Raw genomic sequence first — 11851 nt, 5'->3', positions numbered from 1 at the left:
AATGTACCTGCATGGCACTTAAAATTGGTGCAACTTTTCTTATAGGCGCCCCTTTAAGTATATGTGGGTCACTTTCATACAATACAGTAAAGACACAGCCCACTGAATTTCATTTTTGGAAAATCTATTCATTTGACTGATATTAGTAGTTGAATTATTGACAGAGGATATTATTAAAAAGGCAATAGTTCTCTAAATAAATATTTCCACACTTTTACTGCCAAAACGTCTTTATAGTTTTGTGTCCCAAATTAAATTGCATGATTTGCAACCCATTTTCTGAAGATGGTAATAGTCTTTTGAATACAGTGTATTTCTTAATATGCCTTTCCATGAAAACTAACACAAATACGGTACCTCCAGTGTCTTAAGTAGGGATGTTCGATACCACTTTTTTCCCCCAGACTGATACCTGTATAAGTACTCAGTAGCCACCAATACTGATACCACCAGTATCTTCTATACATACCCACAATAAAAACCCTACAATCTCAGATAATTTGAAAGAAAGTCCTATACTGTATATCCCAATATAACATTTCCCCTACCATTAAAGCACTTCACTTATGACATTTGCAATACACCGGAGGGATCTGTGATGTAATTTCTAAGGTATGTATGTGCTGTTTATGGCTTACCATTGCGCACTTCTGTTTTTACTGTTATGCAAAGTGTCTTTCATTTAATTGGGCCAACACCTTTTCCCCCGTCAAGAAAGTCGCGACAAAATTTAAGTTGGGATGAGATTGATGCAGAATTTACACATTTCTAAAGAATGGGCATTATTTTTAAAACATGTATTTGTAGTTTACATTGCTAAGTTACGCAGTTTCTTTGTCAGTTGTTCAGAGTGTAATGTTATGAAGTTTGAACAAAAATCCATAAAGTTTAGCCGTCGTTCACTGCTGATTTAGTTTTATTATTGAATGAAGTTGTAGAAATTCACAGTTTGATTTTTCCCATAAAAGTTTCAATTGTGTTGTTCAAATAAAATTTGTATTGGACTTTCATAAAATTTGTGAATTTATCTTCTAATCGTCTTTATTATTACGGACAAAAAAATGTACTCAATAACTTTTTGAAAATAGGACTTATAGAATAAAAGTGGTTATTTCATTATGAGAGATATTTAGCCATATAAAACCAGGGAAAAATAAAAAATACATTTAAAAAATTGCTAAAAATTATATGAAACTGACTGAAAAGATTTTCAAAAATTGGTTTTGATTTAAAAAATGTGAGTGTGCTGAATCAAATCTTTCCACTTTAATCATATCTATCACGATGTATCAAGGTATTGTATGTATTGAAATGTCTTTTCTTGGAGATGTGCACAGTTGTACATCCCCTAAAAATAACCCATGTACAGTACGATCATTCCCTTAAAGACACACAAATGTTGGATAACATTTCCATTTATTTGTCATCATATTTATTATTTACTCACACAAATGCATCCACCTTTTTTTTCCATCCGGACATATCATATACTCATCAAATTAATATAAGTTAAGAATATGGTGACTGTGTTGAAAGGAATTCTGACTCTGGCCCATTGCAGCTGCCAGTCCACATCATAAACGGAAGTAACAGTGTGATAAACATACAGTTGCAGGTGTGAACAAAGAAAACACCATGAAAACATAAATACTTCTATAAGTGGACGAACCAATAGTTCTCTGAGAGTATAACTTACTGTTGTACAGTAATGTGAAAAATAAAAATAGCCAGGATATAAATAATAAACATACAATATGGTGGCAAAATATACACAAGAAATGCAAAAACCTACTGATGACTTACTCTTTCTTGCAGCACCAATGATAGGATTCCCCTGAAGAACCTACCACATAAAAGCAGAGCTACAATCATATGTAGCGCTCTAAATGACGGTTCATAAATTAAAAGCGACTTAAGTACTTTTACAACATAATACACCTTGATGTAACCGGTACATACACGAAGGCAACAAAGACTAACCAGAAAGCAACCAGTCTAGAAAGCAAGGTAGAGGTAGAGCACCATCTGTCAAGATGAGCAACAATAAAATATCATGATAACAATGGCCATATGGCCTTGGAAGGGAAATCATTTCATAAGATCCACATGCTATTGCACTCATATAGATTTATAGTTATACAGTGCTCCTATTTAGAGGCCTTGCACTCTTCTTCGATGGGCCCCTGCATAGGATGGTCTGGGCGTGTTTGGGGTGAGGGGACGTGTTTGACATTGTGTATTCTTATATACAGCCAACCTGAGCACCATTTGATTAACAATGAAAAAAAAGCAAAAACATATTTTACACATTTGTGAGATAAATACAGCTATCCTTTTGTGTTGGCATGGGTCATCTATACAAATTAAGTAAAAGTCTGTCACTACTCACTCGGATATTGGCTGATTTTTTTCACCCCCTCACACAATCTCCAGAAAACAGATTTGGAGGTAAAACTTGTTTTTGGTGTAAAATCATTTGGTAGACAACCAGCCAATTAAGGAGTATAATGTGAATGGGACGATGTTGGTGTCAAAGGAAGCAGACAGGACCAACTTCAATATGTTGCTGAACATTGGGACGTGCTGTTTCCTCAATATCTATAATAGGTAGTTGGTGACTCTCCTGAGTATGGAAGAGGAAATGTGACTGATGCCAGCTGCCATCTTGGATCTGAAACACAATGGATGAAGTAGGGAAGGGAAAACAATGAATGGAGTCATGTTTAAAATACAGCAGAGTATCTAAGTATGAACTAGGGCTGGGTTTAAAAAGTCGAATAATCAATATCGAATCAATTTTCCTTTCTGAGCGTGATATAGATTCATAAAACCATGAATCGAATATTTTATATATCTCTTTTCCCATAAATTCATAAGAAAATCGAATGTTAAAGGCTGAATATTTTTTGCATCTTACTGTTTTCTTGACATTTACTGTTCACATGAATTTAAAAGTATTTTCTTACATTTATAAAATATCTGATTTATTGCACCTTGTGACAATTCAGAATCTTTTAAATTAATATTTACAATTGTTGAATTAGAATTATGAAAACATTTTCATCTCATCCTTACTGATGTCAATGTTTATGTAACACAGAAGTGATTATAAAAGGCGTTACTTTGATTCATAAACTAAATCATTTAACCAGTTACTGCCTCTGCAAAATTTTATTTGGAATTTTAATGTTTGTGGAGGTTTTTTTTTTTTATCATGTCCTTGATATTTAAGAAGATTGATGTTCCCTAATGAATCAATATTGGATTGAACTGAAGTGTACGGAAGAGGATTAGGGCCAGCGAAGAGAGAGAAAAAAAGTTTGGAAGGGATCTCACTTTCATCTCAGAGTTCTAAGATTAAAGTCAGAATTCTGACTTTAATCTCAGACTTTTGACTTTAAAGTGAGAATTCTGACTTTCATCTCAGTGGCCTAGTGGTAGGAGTGTCCACCCTGAGAATGGGAGGTTGTGGGTTCAATCCCTAGCTGGGTCATACCAAAGAAAGACTCTCAAAAAAATGTGCCTTCCTGCTTGACACTCAGCATTAAGGGTTGGAATTTGGGGGCTAGATCACTATACGGTTCCCGTGCACGGCTGCTGCTGCTGCTCACCGCTCCCTCAGGGGGTGGGGCAAATGTGGAGAATAAATTTCACCCCATTTAGGTGGCTGCAACAATCAGTGAATCTTGATCTTAATCCTGACTTTAAAGTAAGAATTCTCACTTTCTTGAGAAAGAAGAAGAAAAAAAATTCTCACTTTCATCTCAGAACTTTTTAAAGTCAGAATTCTCACCTTATTCTCAGAATTTTGACTTTAAAGTCAGAATTCTGTGATTAAAGTGAGAATTCTGAGAATAAGGTGAGAATTCTGACTTTAAAAAATTCTGAGATGAAAGTGAGAATTATTTTTCTTCTTCTTTCTTTTTTCTATTTCTAATAATTTTCACTTTAAAATCAGTATTCTGAGAATTAAAATCAGAAATCAGAATTCTCACATTAAAGTCAGAGTTCTGAGATTAAAGTCAGAAATCAGAATTCCCACTAGAAAGTCAGAATTCTGTGATTAACGTGATAATTCTGAGAATAAAGTACGAATTCAGACTTTAAAATCAGAATTCTGATATTAAAGTCAGAATTCTGACTTTAAAGTCAATCCTGCCAAACTTTTTTTTTCTGTCTTCACTGGCCCTAATCCTCTTCCGTAGAATCAAACTGAATGGGAAAAAAATCCAAATTTAATCGAATTGAACTCTTTTGAATCTAAATCGAATCGATTGAGGAAATTAGAATCGATACCCAGACCTACTATGAACAGCAAATTAAAAAGTGTCTAGAGAGAAACTAGATTACATAATATTTATCTCATCAATGTTATTTATGTTTAGCACAAAAGAGTGCTTAGTTTTTACTTTTGAGATATGCACAATAAATATTCTAAAAATTACGATTATTCTTTGAAATAATCTAGAAAATTTCAAGAAATAACAGATTTAGCTTAATCGACCCAGATTCTGACCAATTCATTTGTTATACTGTTTATCCTCTTAAGGGTCGCAGGTGAGCCTATTTAAATCAATCCCAGCTGATTGTGGTCAAGATGTGGGGTTCAAATGAACTGAGTGGTTGCTAGCCAATTGCAGGGCATATATTCACATTTACACCTATGGACAATTTTGAGTCTTGAGAACCTCCTGTACATGTTTTTGAATAAGGAAGCCACAGTACCCAGCACGGACAGAAAATGGAAATGCTTCTCAGGAAGGCCGCAGCCTCAAGACTCAAATCCTCAGAACTGAAAGGCAGATGTGCTAACTACTAGTCCTGGCTATGATTTATATAATGGGCCAGTCATAATGAATTTCAAAATCCCTTATGTACAAAATACTGTATGTATCAACATCAAAGCAAACTCCAGGACCAAAACAGCACAGAGGCAGTCCTACCTTGCACTCATCTTTTAGCACATATGGTTCAAGTAGTGTGTCGGTCTCAAATATTTGATTGTTCCAGCCTCGAAAGCGGAGATTGTTGCTCTCTTTTGGGATGGGGCCAGGAGAGCTGAAGGCGTCTGCGGTGCTGTTGGAATGACGATCCGTTAGGCAATGGAGTGCGATGCTATGGCTGGCCTCAGTACTAAGTAAATGGAGAAACTTCATTTGGACTTTCCCTACACCAAACACCATCTGCAGGGATAAAGCACAGACAGAGGTGCCATCAATCTACAGTTGTATTAGTATCATTTTTCATGCCCCCCCTCCCCTATTTTCTGGGTAGTGGTGGTACAAAAAACCAATGTGACTGCAATCATGTACCTCATTTGTCAGGTTTTTCATTATTCTATCATTTCAAGAAAATGTTACTCAGAGGTGCAGTCAATACATGCATGATGTTAATGACGCCACATTGAGGAAGGGTAAGTTGAGCAACACTTTGCATTTCTTTACTACTTAAAAGGAACCCCGACTGCCATGACAAGTTTGCTCTATATTATTTATTTGGTTGTTACTAACACAACTATGAGATACATTTTTCAAAAATCATTTCTCAAACTCTTGAAGGTGTCTGGTGAATGACAAGAGCACGGCGTGGGGGAGGGTGACTCTCCTGATCGCATGTTGTTTCTTTAGGAACGCTACGAGGCTTACCTAGCTTTCTTTATAAGCATTTCACATTGCTCGGCAGAGAGCCTGCAGCCATTCTACCTCACTACACACGGAATGTGTTGCGACGTCATTAACAATGGCTGCGTACGTCCAAATAAAGTTTCTACAAAATGTATTAAACTAGAAATGATTTTTGAAAAATGAATCTTATAGTTATGTTGGTAACAGCCAAATAAATAATATAGAGCAAACTTGTCATTACAGTCGGGGTTCCTTTTAACATACTAAAAAGTACTTGTCGGTGCTCGGGACGAATATCGATACTGGTATGAGCCCGCTCTTGTGGCCATTTTTCGGTCAGGAACTGTCAGAGGAACGAAAGTTTTGTTCTGTCTCGTTTGTTTCCTGTGTGTCTCCTTATGAGGTAACACTTGTTCATTTAATTACTTCCAGCAGTGCCATTTCAGTGTGCGTTACTGAGAATAAGTAAGTATTATTGTTGTGATTAATATCACCTATATCTGTGGTTCATATATGTTTGTAGCTCACATAACTTTGCCATGTTTAATTGCTTCGTTTACGTTTGGCCACACGCTTAATTGCCTCGTTAACGTCGTCGAGCTGCGGTGCTAAAAATAGAACGGTGCCGTTTTATGTATGTATGTATTTTGTGTATCATAAGTACTAATGGTATCTGCGCTTGGTATCGTATCGGTGAGTACTGAAGATTTGAGTATCAAAATAAGTGGTATCAAACATCCCTATTAAAAAGTATCGTAGACTGGCTCTATATTTGTAGACAGTACACATGTGCTTGGAATAAAAACTGGCACATCGTGATTTTCATCGGCAAGTCTAGTTTACTGTGTTTGGGAATTTGGTAGACCGCACTGGGTCATGCTGAGTGTTCCAGCGTCCTCAGCACACCTGACAATTTGGTGATTGAAAGTAGACTAGGCTTTAGATCAGCTTGGAGCAGATCTAAGTTGTGGCGCAGTTGGTGTAACGTGATTTTGATGAATATGAACGAGGTCCAGGCAGACAGATTATGCGCTCCGCTGATACTGTATGTATGGTAGATGCAGGGCCACTGCTCCCTGTATGCACATGATCATGTAGTACACGATCAAGCAAAATACGAGATGAACTTAGGGCACCCAAAGGGGTAACGGTGGCTCTGGGTAGATGTCTATGGAGGACCAAAATTAAAAATGAATAGATGACTAAATAAATCCATAAATAAATAAAAGTGAAAATAAAAACGGATATAAAAAATATAATTAAAAAATTCGCCGACCCGCTCACTTGACTAACCCAACCCAAGACACGCTTAGGACCGCCCCCTCATTTGAACAACATTTCGACCTGACAGAGCGTCTGCAGCATGAAATAAACAAATGTGAGAGCAGTGTTTTTATTTATTAATTTATATTTTATTCTATTTATATATTTATTTTTGTATTTATTTCAACATTTATTCTTATATGTATTTTTTTTCTTCAGTTTTTATTTTTGTATTTATTTTTACTTGTATGAATGTATTTATATATATATATATATATATATATATATATATATATATATATATATATATATATATATTTTTTCCATTTATATGTATTTTTTTTATTAAATTTTTGATTAATATTTTTTTATATCCATTTATATTTTCACTTTTATTCATCCATCCATCCATCCATTTTCTTAACCGTCCTCACAAGGGTCGCGGAGCCTATCCCAGCTGGCTTCGGGCAGTAGGCGGGGTACAGCCTGAACTGGATGCCAGCCAATCACAGGGCAACTTTTATTCATTTATTTATTTATTTAGTCATTTAAAAAAAAAAAAAAAAATATTTTGGCAGTTTCAGTCCTCCATAGATGTCATCTTCTACATCATTGTAGAAATCAATTCATTGAACGCATTATTATCATCTTTAGTATATTTTTAAAAGCAGCCCAACTGGTCGCGACACAGTTGTTTGTGTTCGAGGTGGTTGTCACACACAGACAAACGATGAAAATGAAATTTAGAAATATTAATCAATTAAATGATGAATCATTACACCAGTAACCTTGAGGTTTGATACATGCATACATTTCATCGTTACCTTATTAGCGGCCAGTGGAGGTAAGCAAGTCTGCCCCCCTGCAGTGAAGTTGCAAAAGACCTGGAAAGCATCTGAAGTGCAGCCAAGGTTTGGATCAATCCAGAACCACCCTTGAAAACCGCAGAGAGAGAGAGAGAGAGAGACAGAGAGAGAGAGAGAGAGAGAGAGAGAGAGAGAGAGAGAGAGAGAGAGAGAGAGAGAGAGAGAGATGAAAAGTGAGCTTGAGGTTTAAGTTAAATGTTAAGACAAGCAAAACATCAATCTGCTCTCACCATCTTTCAGCTTGTGATGACAGTCCAGCAGGTCCTTACAGACGCGTGTAGGGTTCTCTCTGGTTCCCACAGGTTTTTTGATGCTCTCAATTATGCTGCTCAGGTGATGGAAAGTCTTAAAAATGTCCGTATTCTGGTCTGGCAGGCTCACCTCAGCGTTTTGAAAACTCTGGTCACAAATTACAGGAACGTTAAGAAAAACAATGTATAATATAATGTGTGAATGCAACATCTCTCTAGATTTGTATTTAATTTAAACATGTTCAAAGCTACTTGGCCATCCATCGTCACCATGCATTCAACCTTTAATGAATAAATTAAATACTTCACCTCTTTTCCCAGGGCATCTTTAGAGTCAGACATGCTGAAGAATTCATCATATAGTAGTTGCCTCTGTGGGGTCAAGATAACATTTAATTTTTTTGTTAAATGAAAATCTATAGACATAATGTTCAGATTTGGGGAAATTAAGCCAATATGGCGGTAGTATAGCTACAATTTACTAGGATATAAAGCACCTGATTGTGTAATTAATATGTGAGAAAAGTGGTTAAAGGCTTCAATTAGTGTTGTTCCGATACTGCATTAAAACAGTGGTATTGGTATCGGTGAGTACTAACAAGTAACATGCGATACCATTAATTCTGACACTAATATAGGAGTTTGGATGCAGCATCTTGGGTCTTGCTTATGCACGACATTCACTGATGTGTGACAGGTTCACTGCATGCCGAGCTAAGATATCCTATTAGCCCTTCAATGCTCTGAACCAATGACAGGACAGCTTTTTCATTTTGAGAAAAAAAAACACGTAAGCATCGGTATGGTATCGGCATCGGCCAATACTGCAAAGCTGGGTATCGGAACAACACTAGCTTCTTTAAACCATATTTTCATCTCCTGTCAAAGATCAAAGCATTCCACCAGCTATTGCACAGAAGCTGTCTCTAATTGCTGCTGGGGGAAAAAAACAGGCTTCTATTCTATGTTTTACAAACATGTACTGCCCTACTGTATATTCATTTACTGTAAATAAGTTTGTGTAAAACGACATTCGGTTATTGTTCTACTGTTCAGAAAGTAATTTTAATGTTAGCTAGTACTATACAAAGCATAGAAATGTTTTTGTTTTTGCTTCTGGTGTGTGGTGAAGGGTGTGTTATTACTTACTGTAGGACCTGGAGCACCAGGGGGGCCCTATGGAAAAGACAAACATGAACAAATGTGGATTGAAGCGACACTAGAAGAAGACAGGCAAACAACTAGACACTTTCTATGGATTGGTGACTATCAATAAACAATAGTTATGTTCAGTTTGATACAAATGTATTGGTGTTTGAGTACCAACCAAAGAGCTACGTATGAAATATGTTCAATGGGGCGACACAGTAGTCGTAGTTTTGATTGACAGAATTGTCCCTTCCTACTTTTCTTCTTGTAAAAGATCCAGATGATAAGAAGAAGAAACATGAGCAACTCATTTTTTCCATTGTTGGTCTTTGTTTACACTGTCTTCACTAACACTTCTTTGTTAAATTCTTTGGGTTACCCAATGTCAGGCTGGTATATTGACTCTATCCACAGAGGTGGCAAATCCAGGTCCAAATAGTAAAAAACCTTCCACAGTTTGGCTTTAGCCCCTGATGCTAGCTAGCAGGAAAACAAGCACCACGGGAGCTAGCTAGGGAGCTAGCTAGCCAGCACCTGGGGCTAAAGCCAAACTGTGGCAGGGATTTTACTTTCTGGACTTGGATTTGCCACCTCTGTCTATTCATGCAGCTAACAGCCCTTGCCAACAAGTCAATATATACAACACAAGTTGGCCGTTTTCCAGGTTAAAGGTAGAGTTTGTAGCGATGAAAAAAAAAGTCCTGTTGTATATTAAAACATTCATATGACGTGACAGTAGAATATGATTTTTTTTTTTATGGAAAATTGGCCCTCTTTGACCCTTCTTATGCCTCTAATTTATTATTTCATTATTATTTCTTTACTTATCATGGCTTGAATAAAACTAGCAAATCAGAGATTGTAGAGAAAAAAGGACAGAGGGAAGCATCAATTGGAACACGCTCTACTTCATATCATGTGATATAACGGTGTTGTTTGATGCGCATAACAATGCCACATTGGTCATCAAATCATCAAGTCTGGCTAGGGAGTAATTAAAAGGCCAGTAAATACTAATTAAAGCACTGATTTGTCAATATTTTTTTTAGATAGTGATAATTTTTTGTTTTCGAAAAATAGAACAGCTGGACCACCCTTGGAAACCTAAATATTTTTCCATACGAGAGTTTAAATTGTTCCTTACTTTTCCCGACGTAGAGATTAATTCAATCAAATTGCATACTTTCCCCAATAAGTTTTAACCACACAAACTGACAATTCATTTGACATATGAAACTAAGCCAACTTACTCTGGGTCCTGGATTTCCATGTGGTCCTTGCGGCCCCTAAAAACATGTTACAAAAAAATGTGACAAAACTGTGGTAAAAGAAAAAATAAAGGAAATTTACCTCTCCACATATTAAATTCTACAAGTTTGTGTTTTACAAGAGTCAAACGTAAAGCCAAAATGCATCTTCCAAGCGTAATTCTCAGTCATCCATGGTTGAATTGAGGCAACTAGACATGTTTTCTTTGTTGAACACTGACAGAAGGACCAGACATGTATCAGGAAGGCTCATACTAATTGTTGGTACACAGAAACAGGGAATGCAGCAATTGGATGAATGTTCATTTCTCCAATAAACATTTGAAACAAAACGGCTCCTTGCTGCAAGAAATTGTAGTGGAAGAGGAGGGAAACAAAGAAAAGGAAAAAAAACCATGAGCAGAACGTGAACCCGGGACCTTCTGATTAGAGGGTGTACGCTGTCCTCTGCACCATTCGTTCAATTAGGTTCAATAGTGCAAAATGTTTACATGTAGTTTACACAAGTGGCAGCCATGGGAGGTCTCACAGAAAGTGGGCGTGTGTTTAGTCCGCATAGGCAGTGCCGGGGTGGGTCTGCACAATAACGTCATAGAGTCAGTACCCGCCCATTTTCTTGGGTTGGGAGGGGCTGGTGCTTGGAGAGCAGAATGACCTAGAATTTCTCATAGAGGAATGGAGGAAAACACCACTTTGATGATGTTTTTGGTGAGGAATTAGCATTTTAACATGCCTAAAAGCTCCAAAAAGTTAATTTTTGTGGGAATACTTAGTTATTGTGATTTTTATTCTCCACACTCTATTGCCATGTAACTCCCACATAATACTTCTGATTTACACCCATCAAATTTCAACTTGTTTCAAAAAGTCATGCCTCCTGGGGTATATATCATCTGATTTCACATTACATACAGTATTCACAAAATTTAACATAAATATAAACTTTTCCCCATTAATTTTCAATGGGACAGACGTTGACATTTATCTTTTAATTTACTTCATAAGCACATGCATTTAAATCTTAGCATTCAGCTAATAGCATTCAGCTTTTCAGCATTCCCACACAATTTCTGTAGAAATTGCACTTTGTCGAGTTCACATTACTGTACGTTTGTTTAAGAAAGAACATTCCATCAAGGAAAATGACATCCAATTTCTGGATAGATTTCAAGAAATGTGTGTGTCCACAACACTGAATCGTTGTACCATACAGTAAATGGTCAGCATGAGTGGCGCTGTTACGTTGCCAATAGAAGTAATCAAAAACAGAGAAGAACTTGTAAACAAAATTGCAGCCATAGTATGGAATGCAAAGTCACAGTCAACTGCAGGATAATGTTGATGGGAGTCATGTCAGCCAACATTTATGGACATAATGGACACAATTCAGGCACAATGTCCGAGACATCTAACAGACAAGGATTTCCCTC

General features: G+C 36.6%; 1 protein-coding gene across 2 annotated transcripts in view; it reads right to left on the bottom strand.

Moving 5' to 3' along the window:
• Positions 1-1397: 1397 nt before the first annotated feature.
• The window catches only part of col24a1 (collagen type XXIV alpha 1), a 120932-nt gene continuing 110478 nt past the window's right edge, over positions 1398-11851 (bottom strand). For both annotated transcript variants that reach the window (XM_086089053.1, XM_086089054.1), the window contains exons 54-60: positions 10404-10439; positions 9154-9180; positions 8314-8376; positions 7984-8152; positions 7712-7821; positions 4944-5183; positions 1398-2671 (exon numbers count right to left, since the gene is read on the bottom strand). In XM_086089053.1, coding sequence (XP_085945179.1) covers positions 2531-2671; positions 4944-5183; positions 7712-7821; positions 7984-8152; positions 8314-8376; positions 9154-9180; positions 10404-10439 — 786 coding nt within the window. In that variant the 3' untranslated portion in view covers positions 1398-2530. The remainder of the gene's footprint in view (positions 2672-4943; positions 5184-7711; positions 7822-7983; positions 8153-8313; positions 8377-9153; positions 9181-10403; positions 10440-11851) is intronic.

This window comes from Leptonotus elevatus, chromosome 11, assembly GCF_054856555.1.
Source record: "Leptonotus elevatus isolate MCC_2025b chromosome 11, RoL_Lele_1.0, whole genome shotgun sequence".
NCBI classification, from domain to species: Eukaryota; Metazoa; Chordata; class Actinopteri; order Syngnathiformes; family Syngnathidae; genus Leptonotus; species Leptonotus elevatus.
Note: the sequence above shows the minus strand (reverse complement) of the source record. Positions and strands in the feature narration are given on the sequence as shown.